A 15,249-nucleotide genomic window follows, 5' to 3' on the forward strand; every position below is an offset into this window, starting at 1 on the left:
AGCCTCCCTTCCTCACTAGCCTTGCTCTGACCAGCTCCCCAGACACTTTTCTGTCATCTTTATTTCTGTGAAGATTTTGGGGTAGCTTTGCTGTTCTTGGTATGGAGGGAGGGAGGAGGAGACAGCTGTTCACAGCCTACTGTCAGGCAAGAAGCAGAGCCATCAGCTTCTGATCAGATGAGGTGAAAACAGCAGAAACCATCTTCAAAGCAAACAGAGGGAGACTCTTCCCACTTGCAGAGCACCTGGCACTCTCTGGGCCAGATGCAAGCATGGGTGGGTTCCCAAAGAGGTTTTGTGCTTAACGGAGGAAAGAAGTGCTGAGGTCAACTAAAAGAGAAAGAAACCTCCTGGATCTAATGTTCGCCCGCTAAAAGTTCCTTGAGGCTGGAAAGGTGTTTGGGGGAGTTTCAAAGTCTCTGTCCCGTGTTGACCTCCCCATATGGAATCATGTATGTTTTTTTCCCTTCTCTGGAAGCAACAAGTACGGTTGCCACAACAACACCTGAGACCACTTCACGTAAGTATAATTTGTGAGTTTATTACTTCATATGCTAGTGATAGCTTTATATTTTTACTGTCTCATTCATTCTTGGGAAGAGCTGTTGAGATTTCTGGTTATGTCCTGGCCCTGCTCAGGATCACAGAATCACAAGGTGGCTGAGGTTGGAAGGGACCTCTGGAGGTCATCTGGTCCAAGCCCCCTGCTGAGCCGCTGCTGGCTCATCTTCAGCGTGGTGTCCACAGGACCCCCAGGGCCTTTTCTGGACAGCTGCTTCCCAGCTGGCGGCCTGCAACGCTTACTGGTGCTTGGGGTTCTTCTGACTCAGGAGCAGCATTTGGCACTTGTCCTTGTTGAACTGTGTGAGGTTCCTGGTGTGGCCCGTTTCTCCAGCCTGTCGAGGTCCCTCTCGAGGGCAGCAGGACACACTCTTCCCACTTCCAGGGCACTCTCTGGGCCAGCTGCAGGTTTGGTTGGGTTCCCAAAAAGATTTGGTGGATGTGTTGGAGCAGGTCCAGAGGAGGGCCACGAAGATTATTAGAGGGCTGCAGTACCTCTCCTACAAGGACAGGCTGAGGATTTGGGGCTGTTCAGCCTGGAGAAGAGAAGGCTCCGGGGTGATCTTAGAGCAGCCTGCCAGTACCTGAAGAGGCCTACAGGAACGATAGAGAGGGTCTTTACATAAGGGCGCATAGTGATAGGACGCGAGGGAACGGGTCTAAAGTAAAAGAGGGCAGATTTAGATTAGATATTGGGAAGAAATTCTTCACCCTGAGGGTGGTGAAACAGTGGCACTGGTTGCCCAGAGAAGCTGTGGCTGCCCCCTCCCTGGCAGTGTTCAAGGCCAGGCTGGATGGAGCTCTGAGCACCCTGATCTGGTGGAAGATGTGTCTGCTCATGGCAGTGGGGTTGGAATGAAATGATCTTTAAGGTCCCTTCCAACCCTGACCATTCTGTGCTTCTATGATGCTTAATGGAGGAAAAAAGTGCTGAGGTCAACTAAAACAGAAAGAAACCTCCTGGATCTGAAGTTCACCAGCCACAAATTGCGAGAGGTTGGAAAGGCGTTTGGGGCAGTTTCAAACTCTCTTTCCCTTGTTGACCTCCCCGTACGGCTTCATGTAAGTTTTTACCTTCTGTAGGGGAAACGAGTACAGTTCCCTCAACATCACCTGAGATCACTACTTGTAAGTATAATTTATGAAATTTTTACTTCATATGCTAGTGATAGCTGTATATTTTTACCATCCTATTTCTTCTTGGGAAGAGAGGTTGAGTTTCCTGGTTATGTCCTGGCCCATCTCAGCATCACAGAGTCACAGAGTGCCTGAGTTTGATCTCACTCAGTCCTGCCAGGTTACAGTGTCACTGTGGGTCTCAGGTTGATGTGTCCTGGGGTTGCCTTTGGTGAGGCATCACTCCCATTGGGCTTTTCATCTTTGGGAAGCGCTGCTCGCTCACCTGTTGCTCTCTCCCTGCAGCGCCAGCTACCTCCAGCGCGACGCTGACTGACTCATGGACCGCAGGTAGGTGTGGAGGGGCTGAATGGTCTGATGAGTTCCTAGCCCTGCTCAGGATCACAGAATCATAGGGTGGCTGAGGTTGGAAGGGACCTCTGCAGGTCATCTAGTCCAAGTCCCCTGCTAAGCCGCTGCTGGCTCATGTTCAATGTGGTGTCCACAAGACCCCCAGGGCCTTTTCTAGACAGCTGCTTCCCAGCTGGCGGCCCAAAATTCTTACTGGATGTCTTCTGGTCCAACTCCTCTGCTAAAGCAGAGCGACCTAGATCTGACCGCCCAAGACTGTGTCCAGATGGCTCTTCATCCGCTCCAAGGACAGGGAATGCATCACTTGTGTGAGCTACTTGTGCCCATGGTCAGTTGCTCTCACGGTGAATAAGTGTCTCCTGATTTTTAGGTAGAATCTGTACAGAGCATCTAGGATGGAAAGGCTCATGTGCAGAGGAATTGCTCTGTCTTGGCTGTAGCCAAAGAGAGGAATGTTATTGCTCATAGTTTTGTGGTATATTCCTCCTCATTTTTTACCAAAGCACCTACCTACTGTAGGTGACCCTGCTTCGGCAGGAGCGTTGGACTAGATGACCCACAGAGGTCCCTTCCAACCCCTACTATTCTGTGATTCTGTAACAGTGCCTCTATTTCTCCCAACACAACAGCGCAGGTGATTCCACACCAGTGTGGTCACTTATTTCTTTGCAGCTGAGCAGGAATTCCGGAAGTGTTCTGGAAGCATTGTTTTCAACTGCTTCTGAAGTATCATTATTCCTTTGATTCCTACTTCAGCTGTTTGGTCAAGCACACCATTTAAAGATAGCACATATTTAAAAAGTTTATTTATTTACTTAGTTAATGTTAGGTCAGTTAGTGAGACAAGGTCTTTTTTCATTTTTGCTAGAAGCTGAAAACAGAACTTGAAAATATCTTAACCCCCCTGTAGATCTATCTATGCAGGTATCTTGTTCTTTCTTTAGCTTAAAAGAAGCAAATGTTTTTCAGAAAAGTTTTTTCTAAATATGTATTAAAAATATAATTCAAATATATATTTATAAAACAACAAATACAAATATGAACTATTTATTAATATAAATATTTATAATATTTATAAATATTATTTCATAAATATTTATAAAAGATATATTTATATAATAAATATAATTTAAAAGGTCATGTCCATTTACACATTTCTCTTTTCTTGGAGTAGTTGGAACTTGTACTGAAATGTATCCTAGAAATCCACAACTTTATTTTACTTCTTAGATCTGGATTCCCCTGTTATTTGATTAGGCTACAACTGATCTATATATAATCTTACACAATTTTTTGGCTGTGACATAAGGTCCTCATGTTTATGAATTTCATATTTGTCAGCTTTCTTATTCAGAAACAAAATAATAATGATCTTTTTTTCCCTTCTCTTTGGTAATTAGCAATTTTAATGGAGATGAACAAGGCTCAACTGTGATTTTTTTCTCTTTCAAGGAACAGCTGGACCAACCTCTGGAGGTCCAGCCCCACTGATTGTGCAGCTCTGTGGCAAATACTCTATCATGTCTGTGCAGACATGGAAGATCAGCATTACAAAAGTTGTTAAACGTGCTTAGCATCTCCTAAGCTGCATTCAGATGAGATATGAGCCTAATAGAAAGGCCAATGAAGCTGGTAGAAGTTACTGTGTCTAAATCTTAGACCTCTAAATTCTACACAGACATATTCCAAAAGCAACCTTAAATGGTGTATATGTATATTTTTCTTCTCATGTTTTTTTCTGCAGGAGACTATTCTTGTGGCGGCTTGCTTTCCTCTCCCTCTGGGACATTACAGACTCCATTTTACCCCAGAAATTATCCGAACAATGCCAACTGTGTTTGGGAAATAGAAGCAAAGAGCAACTATCGTGTTACACTCACATTTAAAGATGTTCAGTAAGTAAAAATATATTACTTGAGAAGGTCATGTATGGGATCGACATCTTGGACTTACTAAACTGACAGCTGCTTAATTTCAAGGATTTTTTTTGAAACTTTTAGTATATCTGGATGAAAAATGTATTCATTTTTGTTTAGTTAGTCAATAATGTGCCTGTGCACCAGAATTTGGAAGGTGTAGTTTCTGTTCCAAAGACTTAATAGTCATATTACTAAAATGTACTCTTTTGCTATGAACAGTTAATCCAAGATAAAAAAATAAAAAAGAGAAAAGACATTTTTTAAAAAATGGAGCGTTTAACTAAGCAGTCATGTTTGCTCCCCAGGATGGAAGGCGGCAGATGCCTGTCTGACTATGTGGAAGTCTACGATGGGCCGCTCTATACTTCTCCTCTCCTTGCGAAATTTTGTTCTGGTTCTTATCGCACTTACACATCGTCCTCAAACCTGCTGACTGTCCGATTCTACAGTAACTCTCGGCACACCTACAGAGGGTTCCAGGCTGACTATTATTCCACTGTAGCAGATCAGAGCATTAGTAAGTTCATGTTCAAAATAAAAATCTATTTCTCAACTATTTGCTAATTCACTGATTGTTAATCTCGTACCACTTCAATGAGTCACTCATTTCACGTTATTTAAAATTAGATCTGTAGCATTTTATAGAGATAAAAGTATATGGTTTGGATTCTGAACTACTTCTGCAATATCAGCTGCTTGTGCGAAAGATGTTGTTTATTTAAGAATAATCTTTTTTAGTCACTTCATTGAGCTTGTAACATATTTACTTTGCCTTCTGCTAGCCCTGTTGTGTGTGCCAGACTACATGCAAGCAGGTGTGAGCAGAGACTACCTTCAGTCACAAGGCTACTCGGCTTGGAACCTCTCCTTGAACGACCCCTATTGCAAACCCAACATTACATCGAAGTATGTTATATTCGACATACCATACACTCACTGTGGCACAGTGAGAAAGGTATGACTTTAAATGTTTCAAGAGAATGTGCAAATATTATGAGTGTGTAAAAATTCAAACTGAAGACTTCACTTTGAAATTCAGCGTAAACTGAAAGCTATAATGGTGTCTGCAGGGACTGGAAGTGTCCTGGTGACTACAGGCTCTCTCTCCCTCTCCCGAGGTTTATTAATACTCATATTTCCTGCATCTGCTGCCAGAGTGGTCACTTCTAGCCTGTGATCTTCTAAGAAATAAAGTGTGGGAGGGAACAAATGCTTGGGGATTTTCAAGGTCCCAAGGTGAGCGTGGTGGTTAAAAAGGTCTCAAAGCCTCTACTAAATATGACCAATTGTAGATTAGGACAGATTTAAGCTTAAACACTGTACTGGACCAGATCCTTTAGGCATTTGGTATTTGAAGAAATGTACAGGTTGTATTTAATTAGTTATGTCTGCGAGTAGTGTGAGTAGATTTCTAGGTCCACACTGTAGCCACTGCACATTACACGCAGATTACAGATTCTTATCTGAAGGACAGAAATTGCTAGGTTCAGACTTCTCCACAGTAGAACTTCTGGGAAATGATGCATTTACTGCGCACATTGCTGTAAGGATACAGCAAAGTTTAGAATGTATAATAGGAAACCTGACTATACGAATTCATTTTGCATTTTATTTTCTACACCAAACAGGGAAACAACAATACAATAATCTATTCCAACATTATTAGAGGATCCTCTTCTGATACTGTAATCACAAGAAAGAAAAATCTTCACTTGCATATCAACTGCAAAATGCTCCAGAACACATGGGCACAAATAATGTATATTGCGGAGGACAATTCTGATGTCAATGAAACTCAGTATGGCAGATACGACGTAAACCTTACATTTTATCATTCTGCGTCCTTCTCACTGCCAGTGTATGACTCACCGTACTATGTAGATATCAACCAGAATTTGTTCCTTGAAGCTTACCTGCACAGCTCTGATTCAAACCTGGTGTTATTTTTGGACACATGTGTGGCATCTCCCACTCCCCACAATTTTACGACAGTGACCTATGATATAATCCGGAACGGGTAAGCTCATATACATTACAATTACAGATGGAACTGCCTTTGAAATCCTGTATTTCTTCTTTCTTTTTATTGTTTTTTATTTTTTTTTAATTGAAGAGTGTGAATACAGCATACATTAATGTCAATTTCTAACTTCATTAATGAACATGGGCTTTTGGGGTTTATTGGGGGAAGGGCAATAGATTAACTCAAAATATAACACACACACTCCTCACCTTAAAATGACAAATAGGCTAAAGGGCTACAGCCAGTTCACTGTGGATTCTAATTATCGGAGAATTAACAATGACTTATCTCAGGTGAGGAAGATTGACCCTCAGAAAAGTACCCACACGCTGGGTATCTAGACACACAGCAGGCTGAGGGGAGGCAACACAACGCGATGCTGCCAAAGATGGGCATTGTGCTTTTCCTAATTACAGGTTTCTGAACCATTTTCATCATGTGTAAAACTCATACTCACTTTTCACGGTATGTGTTACACTGCATGTAAATGACTGATCACAGTGTGTATTCATGAGAGTTTTTTTTTTTTGTCGCTTTTCAGGTGTGTTCGAGATTCTACCTATACCAAGTATTCTTCACCCTACGGACACATGGTCCGGTTTAAATTCAATGCCTTCCAGTTTGTTCATAACAGTCCACTGGTCTACCTGCAGTGTGAACTAGTGGTGTGCAGGGCCTATGACTATTCTTCCAGATGCTACCAAGGCTGTGTTACTCGGTCCAAGAGAGAGGCAAGCTTTGGCCAAGAAAGGGTGACTATTGTTGCTGGCCCAATACAGCTTCGGGAAGCTGGTTCTGGGAGTGGGAATGCAAGTGATTTTGAATAAAACTGTTTCCTTTAGCAGACAGAATCTCTAAAGGTCTAATTCTGTTTAATTCTGAAAGAAACTATGCTGTTGATGGGTTACCAGCAGCTCTACAATAAACTCTAGGAATGTGCTTACTGACCTTGCCTGTTAGTCCCACTCTGCACCTGTTGTCTTCATCTGCTTAGGACAGAAATGCCACTTCAGGAGTTTTGGGGGGAGTCTGAGGAGACAGGGCACGGGCAGCTCTGTGGAGCTCCCCTGTTCCCAAACTGCCTGCCAGTTGTAGCTGCCACGTCTGAAAGCTTACCAGACAAATTTGTGATATCTAAGCTTTTTATTTGTTGTTTTTTTTTCTTAATGGTAAAACTGAAATGTTGAAGTTGCAGTTTAAGTTCTATAAACAAGCTCTAGTAATATAAACCTCAACCTGGATGTATCAGAGTGCAGGAAATTGATTGATCTTTAAATCTGATCTAGAATGCCTTTTATTTTTTCTTTTTTTATGTTTTGGAGATAACAATATGAGGGATCAAAATCTTTCCCAGAACTGGACTCTTTCGTCATCCAGGAGAACACGAATTCTCTTGCTCCAGGTGATATTTCTCCTGCACCATTTGTTGCTGCTGTCAGGCCCCACTAGTTGCCATTTTCACTTTTGTTGGATTTCTTTTGAAACATAAAGAAACCAATTCCATACCAGACCACGTAAGCCTTGGTAAACACCTGCAGCTCATCATATTGGTTGGTTAATTTGTTGGATTGAGTAATTTCCTTGCAATGAGTAATTTCTTTGACATTTCAAGACTGAAATCCAAGCATGAAAGGCTTTCTGTGGTGATGGCTCACCTCATGAGAAGAGGTGGGCATGACATAACAACTCAGCATTGAAGAAAGCCAGAAGACCAGGGAAAGTTTGCAGCCCAGTAACAGCCCTCAAATTAGTTGTCACCTGCAATAGCAGGCTCTCAAATCTTAACACAGTACCTGAATCATCAGCTTTCTCCTCTCAAGATGGTTATCTTGACTCAAATAGTGAAAAATACAGCCTGGGCTGTGAAGAACCCCGATGGCCAGTCCCAGCTCCATGCCAAACAGGAGGGTTTTTTTCCCTCTTCCTCAGATGTAAATCAAGATCTCAAGTCCTTTCTTTCCATGGGGCAGTGGTGAGTGCATCACATGGTGTGCACCGTGTGATCATCAGCAATGGAGCTCATCTGTGTACTTCTGAAAGGTACTTCAATAAATCTCCATGTAACGCCATGTATGTATTTCAATTTATCCTTCAGACAAGGCAAGCGCTGTTGAAACTGCCCTGCAGTGTTTCTTCTTTCCCCTGCAGTCAGTGCTAGCAGGCAAAACACTTGAATGCAAGTACTACTGTTGTACTCTGCTAAGCCTTCTTTTAAGTCCTGTTTTCTATCAGTTTCAATTTTCTAAGATGGAGATTCAATTTTGCATAAAAATGGCATGGCATAATGAAATGTTTCAGATGGAGAAGGTTTTATGCATCTAAAAATACCTAGACAATCTTGCACGACTGAAAGAGAAAAATGATTCTTCCAATCGCACATGGATCCTCATACTTCATGTCTGAATATTTTGTGACTAATTCTTTAGGGAGGTCCTTCTTGCTGAGAAAATGAGCTATTTGATCTATTTTCAATTGTGGCTGATTTCCAATATAAATTATGTAATTACAAAATCAGGAAGACAATGTGCGATATTTGTCTTGATTTCTGAAAGTGCCTCTGCATTTGAACTCAAAGTTTTGCTGTCTTGAAGAGCATCATCTGTAATAAAGAAATTTTTCCAAGCAACTTGTTGGCCGTATATGGGGCTCTTCTGCAAGAACATGAACATCATGTACTTGGGGTCTGGATAAATCCAGGAAGATCTTATTTGAAGTCCAGATCTGCTGTGAGATCAGCCCTGCACAAAAGCTTATGTCTATGACTTACTGCCTAAGGCAGGCACCTTTGTAAAACTCATAAATACCTTATTGTACTGCTACCATGATGGTATAATTCCTGCTACATCCTAACCTACTCCTTTACTGTCAGCCAAAAACAGTTCCGGAAAACAACTTAGAAGTCCCTCGTCTGGTTTGGAGGGGTACTTTGTGGGTTTTTGCCAATGAATAAGGTCAAATGAAGCCAGCATAACTTTTTAATGTACCATAGCTCTGCTTCATATCAGGCAAAGGTGCCAATTTATCTGCTTGCATTTCTTCAGGGAAAAAAAGACAACTAGCAGCAACAGCAAGTGAACATCATTGGAGTTAATAGTGCCTTCCTGGGGTGCTTTGCAGCACAAAAAACCTTGGCAGCTGGAGGATGGCAGAAGGGCTGTCCCTCCAAGAATGCCTGGCTGTAACCCTCCTGCGCCAGGCTGCAGCATCCGTGATTCCTCCTCAGGGCATGGCTTGGCTCTGCTGGGTCTGTGCCACAGGGGTTGCAGAGGTGACCGAGCCCAAGTGGCCCTGTCAAGTAACCAGTGCACACAACATCTGGTCATCACTGGGGTCATCGCGCCCCTCCTCCTGTTTTCCCAAACAGCAATATGTATTGTGGATGGTAGATGCTAGACTGAGATACCAGGAGACCCTCATCTGCCAGGCCATCATTGGGAAGCTTCTGGAAAGCTCTTTGAAGCAGTTGGTGGCTTGGAGAAGTGCTTTGCTTCCTTGTGCCCTGCCTGTGGCTGCCTGCATGAGCCAGGCTGCTCTCCTGCTGCACCTCTGGTGACAACGCAGAGCAGAGGCAGAGCACGACGCTGTTGGCAACAGAGCACACCTCATCGGAGCCCTCGTTGCAAAGCAGCTTTGCTTTCGTGTCTCTGGAAAGTGCGTTTTCATCCTTAGTGCTGGATTGTGGCCAAGGCAGGTAGAAAGGGACTTCAGTGGCTGCTTTCAGGGCAGCCCCACCTGAGTCAACAGACCTTATGTACCTTTATTGCAGTATTTAAAAGCTTAGGATACTGGAGAAAGCGAGGCCAGCCTGCTTAGGTGTTGCTGGAGCTGTAAATGGGCAAACGAAGCTATTGTTACGGGGTCCTGCTCTGCAACGTGTTCCAAACTTCTCAAGGGAAAAAACCTAGATCAGACTTCAGTGCATTTCCACTCACCACTGTGATAATGTAACTGTACAGCCAGGGGAAATTTTTCTGTGGAAGGTTGCTGAAGAAGAAGAGTGCTGAAAGATAGCATAGATTGAGGATTGAACTGAGTGACAGTTTAATGATTCACAAGTACTTAATGTTTAAGACTAAAGCATGTGGAGTAGCTGAAGGGCTACAATAAATTTCTGTTACTATGAATCTACAACCTACATAATTGCAGCAAATCCCCAAATGGCTCCACAGTTTCCCCCTCTATTAAATACTGGTGAATGAATAGAAAAGATCTGACCAACTTTGTAGTGTTATTTACGCTGTCATACTTGCACTAAGGTCTGAAGTTTCCCCACCACTCCTTGGTCATGTACGGTAAGTCTCCTTCATCTATATATCAAATCTCAAATTTTAGGTCCACCGGTGTAGTCTTTGAAGTGCTATTAGTAAATACAAATAATGATTGTTTATAACTAACCTCTACTCTTAAAATTTCTTCTTTTAATCATTCTTTCTGTAAGTGTTCTGCTAACTCTAAGGCTTGTGTTAGTATTGATTTCTCTCTCAAGGTTTTCTGTCAGTTCAGTAAAAGCATGTATTAGTACTATTCTTAGCTCGAGTACTTGGTTCAAAACCATACCAATCTTTTTGCACTGTGGGGTGGCAGCTACAAAGGGCACAATGGAAAAGTCAAAGGCTATTGTCTTTTTCTTTTTGAAGGGATGACTCATGCATCCTTACGACAAGACAGAGTGACTTCATTGTATTATTGTATTCACGTGAACCAGGGAACGCCAAAGCCAAAGGCAACTGCAGCACACTGAAATCCTCAGGAAAAAAATATGGGTGATACAAGGGATGAGATATGGGAGATTCTTATAATGGATGACTTGCTGTGCTGGCTTTGGCTGAGGTAGAGTGAATTTTCTTCCCAGTAGCTGGTGTGGGGCTGTGTTTGGCTCAGTGCTGGAAGCAGTGCTGGTAACACTGGGATTTTGTCGTTACTGCTGAGCAGCGCTCGCACAGCACCGAGGCCCTTTCTGCTCCTCAGCCCACCCCACCAGCTGACCCCAGCTGACCAAGGGATGTCCCACACCATAACATGCCTTGCTCAGCTTATAAAGCTGGGGGAAGGAGAAAGAAAGGGGGATGTTTGGAGTTCGGTCATTTATCTTCCCAGCTAATTATTGCAGATGACAGAGCCCTGCTCTCCTGGAGATGGCTGAGCACCTGCCTGCCAATGGGAATTGGTGAATGAATTCCTCGTTATGCTTTGCTTGCATGCATGGCTTTTGCTTTACCTGTGAAACTGTCTTTATCTCAACCCACGAGTTTTCTCACTTTTACTCTTCCGCTTTTCACCATGGAGGGAGTGAGCAGGTGGCTGTGTGGTGCTTGGTTGCTGGCTGGGGTTAAACCACGACACTTGCAAACACAATGCAGAATCTTCTTAAGTATTTTTAAATATTTCTGTAGATCCATACTGTTCCTGGACCATATTTGTTAGGCTTACAATCAATCTAATAAAACTGAGTGTCAGTGAAAGCTGTAAGAAGACATTTTACATTGCTTCATCTTAAGGTGTGGTCACCACCCTTCCCCCTTTTTTTCCTTCTGTGTTTTTTTTTTTTCAGACAAATAGATCAATGAGAAACTCCTCTTATCTAACAAGGATATGTTTGCTGGTTTGAAGTGACTGGGTCAGGCAGCTAAGCCTTGCCAAGCCTTCTCAGCAGGCTGCGAGTCCTTGCGCCATCAGTTAATATGGCTAGGGCCTGGCCACGCATTATGCTATGGCCAAGCTCTAGGCTTTCTTCTGTATACTAACACTTGGCTGTTATTTATGTAATGGCAAGCACAGCCTAGAGACCTCATTGCTTGCTCAGACAACCCAAGAACATTCCTGTGTTTTCTCTTCATACCAAAGAACAAAACCTACTGCTTGGCATTGGCGTGGTCGCGTCCCACTTGTGCCAGGCTCTGTAGAAAGGTAGAGCATAGTCTTCTTTATTCACTACACTCCCAAAAACTCTTGGGAGTTTTCCAACGGGCAGCTGGAGGTATGTTGCCATTGGTATACACCCTGGTTGTGAAATTTATAAATTGAGGGTATCAGATGGGCAGTAAGGATTTTGACAATTATCTTAACCGATTTCAAGAAGTGCATCGGAGGTCTGATCTTGCACGGGTTAAGGCAAACTTTTAACTACCTTGATAGTTTCCAAAGATATCGGGAGACTAATCATAGTAGAAACATTATGTGCATAGCTTAGCAAAATAGTTTTAAAACTGTTGAAAAAAAACTTTGGAGCTTTTTGTTGCTCATTCTAACATTTGATTTTAATGATCTATCTTGGCTCTCAGTTAAATGTCAATACGTAGTGCAATATCTAACACAGCAATACACAAGTAAAATTGACTTCATCTAGTGTGGCAAAATTCACGGACATATTTTCTTGTTATATAATGCCTAGTAATGACAGGTAGGGAGAGGAACAGGTGAGGTGTACTTATATATGTCATTGCCCATCCATTTAGTAAACACTATGCTCCTGCTACCTCACAGATTATCATGTGCAGGGCACCCCTCCTGTTATAAAAAGCATACTGGCAGAAATTATTTACCCAGTTAAGTAGAAAAAATAAGGAAGAAAAAAAGAAATGGTACTTACTGCACTGTGCATGCTACCTTGCTACATTTGTAATTCAGGGAAAATAAAACATACAGCTCAGAAAATTATGTCATGCTGGACCAGGTATTAGATTGGAGATACGAAGAAATTCTTTTTTTAATTGAAAATTGTTTTATTTGTGCAGATTTTAACTATTAAAAATACACATACTTAAGTCAAAAAGCCACAGGAAAGAGGCCCATACATTCAGGCAAACATACTATTTTGGCACACAACCTTGATTTGTCATTTAAAGTAGAACTATATTGATGTTTGCATCTATCCTATTTCTTCACGCTTCTTAATGCTTTTCATTACATTTCTTCCTTGCACTAATCAAAGATCTGAAAGGATCTAACTTTTTTACTGAGAATTATGTGACAAGCCATAGTATTTGTCTTTATTGATGACTGACACTTCAAGGATCCAGATTTGAACATGTGCTTTGGGTTAAGCTGTCTTTTAGTTTCAGGTCTATTTCTTGTAACAGATTTGAACAAAGCCAATTCTTCCACATGGGTAAAGTTCAATAAGTGATTTATTGTGGAATGTATTTATAAATCTTAATTTTTTAAAATTCATTTTTAAATTTGTAAGACTTCCTACACTCCACACCAGTCACATAATCAGCATTATTCCAGGTTTAAATGTCTTTTCTGAAGTGTGAATGACAATGTCTGACCCATGCAAGTGGTCTCCCTAACCCTCCACTGTTGTATTACAAGGTCAGGAAATGTACAAGTTCTCTTTTGGAAAAGATGGATGCTGTTGGTAAGAAATTCAATTATGAAAAGATGGCATAGAGAACAGAGCTGTAGGAAGTTTAGTTAGTCATTATTCTATTAGGATAAGGCTCTATAAATCACTTTTTCGTAGCAGGCAGCATTATTGCTGCTTCAGTGACATAAATACAAGGAATTTGTGTCTGGATTAGCAGTAGCCATAAACAGCCTCCTCAGTAGCACCTTTTGGTCAACACTTACCAAAAACACGAATTGCATGGAGTTTGTAAGAAGAGAAGTGTTGGCAAGGAGTTTGCATTTTGGCTGGGCTTTAGAGCAGGGGGCAAATTTCTTTATGGAACTTCGCATTATCCATGATAATATAGTTCACTTGGTATGTTTGTGCAATTTTCTTATACAACTCTGTCTAAAGGAATGGTAGGGTTTGTGGCCCTGGCAAAAAACTGGTGGCCCTGCCAAAGTTCATCATGTGCAAGGACACGAGGCTCCCCAGTTCTCCTTCCAGAGCTTGCTTGAAATGTATAAATGCTTGGGGCCTTGAGCAGAGAAAATCTAAAAGCAGTAATCCTGACTTTCCTGGTTCTTTGTTTCTTCTCCTTTTAACCTCCCAAAGAAGATAAAATTCCTTAGGGATACAGCACTGAGCAGCACAGTGTAGTCATCTGCTTTCCAGGCTACCAGTTCGGAACATTCAAGGAAGACCTTGCATGAGCTGGGCTGAGTAGGGAAATCATCAGAACCAGCACTCACTATCACTGTAGACTTATACTTTTGGGCATCAAGACCTTTAGTTCTGTTGGCTTCTTTAAGATTAAGGGCATTATGTAACTTTAATGTGTTTTTTCACTCCCTTAGAACCACAGGTGTTTCTCTGAGCATACATACACTTGAAATACAAATGTGATGAGACATGGGACTGCAATTCAGTACCACAGTTGGGTCACAAAAAAGAATTCTTAATCTATTAGCTTTTGAATTGCCTTAAACACCATATAGATCACAAATTTCGTGACACTTACTTTTTTTATGCAATAACATTCCAAGTAAATAAAATGGTTTAATTTTTAAGTAGCTAAATTCAGCTTTTTCATTGCATTTCTATGTTTAATGAAAGGAAAAACTTCTTTGAGATAGTTTTTTGGATGATGACAAGTTCTGGCAGGTATACAGGATGAACAGAAAGTCCTTGAAAAAGGACTCTCACCACATATTGTGGTGAGAGAATTAATTTTGAATACATTTTCAAAGTTCACAGCATCATTTAAAGGCTTCAGAAATACACTATTGTTGTCAGGTTGTGAGAACAAATAGAAAAATATGGAGGCTAGCTAAAATCAGACACGGAAAAACACTCTTCAAAGAAGCTGGAATGGTTAAAAACATTTAGACAAAATGGTATATAGAGGTCACTTTTAACTTTCTGTAGGAGGACTTTGCTGTTTATTAGTTTGTAGCAGCTGTAAAGTGGCCTAAAAGTTGAGCAACAGATTATAAACGGATCGGTGCTGGGAAGCAATCACCATGAAACTGCTAAATGACTGATCTCTTTTTTGTGTCTTATATTGAAATCATCTTTCACACAGAAAGAAATGTGTATTACTTCCCTATATACTTATCTTGGGCTTATACGTAAATGACCTAGCACACACCTGTGGTACGACACCTCTGATGGACTCGCTCTGTTTTGAGAGCATGTGGCTTTTCAGGCATCTAGGTCTTTTTGCACACGAAGCAACGACTTTCCTTGAGCAATTCCCTTTGGCAACCAGCAGCATCTTTCTTTCTTGCTGGTCTTTCTCCTGGTGTGAAGGCAAAGTCAGGGAGAGAAGGTGAGCAGACTATAATGCTGAAGAGAGTTGGAAGTCTTGGAGGCAAGTTGTCTTGATTCGCTCCTCTTTCAGTAGCCAGCTGCCACAGGCTCCCCCA

At 41.7% G+C, this 15,249-nt stretch overlaps 1 protein-coding gene across 1 annotated transcript; it reads left to right on the top strand.

Moving 5' to 3' along the window:
• Positions 1-2,245: 2,245 nt before the first annotated feature.
• On the top strand, positions 2,246-6,818 carry LOC142361713 (scavenger receptor cysteine-rich domain-containing protein DMBT1-like). Its single transcript, XM_075424130.1, has 6 exons — positions 2,246-2,393; positions 3,794-3,944; positions 4,274-4,485; positions 4,751-4,923; positions 5,597-5,985; positions 6,533-6,818. Exons 1-6 carry the CDS (start codon positions 2,246-2,248, stop codon positions 6,816-6,818), a joined length of 1,359 nt encoding a protein of 452 aa, XP_075280245.1.
• The last annotated feature ends 8,431 nt before the right edge of the window (positions 6,819-15,249 follow it).

This window comes from Opisthocomus hoazin, chromosome 6, assembly GCF_030867145.1.
Source record: "Opisthocomus hoazin isolate bOpiHoa1 chromosome 6, bOpiHoa1.hap1, whole genome shotgun sequence".
NCBI lineage: Eukaryota > Metazoa > Chordata > Aves > Opisthocomiformes > Opisthocomidae > Opisthocomus > Opisthocomus hoazin.

Bases quoted from the DNA above. Each gene is read 5' to 3' on its own strand.
- LOC142361713 (XM_075424130.1), top strand. From the start codon at position 2,246: ATGTCTTCTGGTCCAACTCCTCTGCTAAAGCAGAGCGACCTAGATCTG. The intron at 3,945-4,273 runs GTAAGTAAAAAT...TTTGCTCCCCAG, and splicing joins CTCACATTTAAAGATGTTCA to GATGGAAGGCGGCAGATGCC. The intron at 4,924-5,596 runs GTATGACTTTAA...TACACCAAACAG, and splicing joins ACTGTGGCACAGTGAGAAAG to GGAAACAACAATACAATAAT.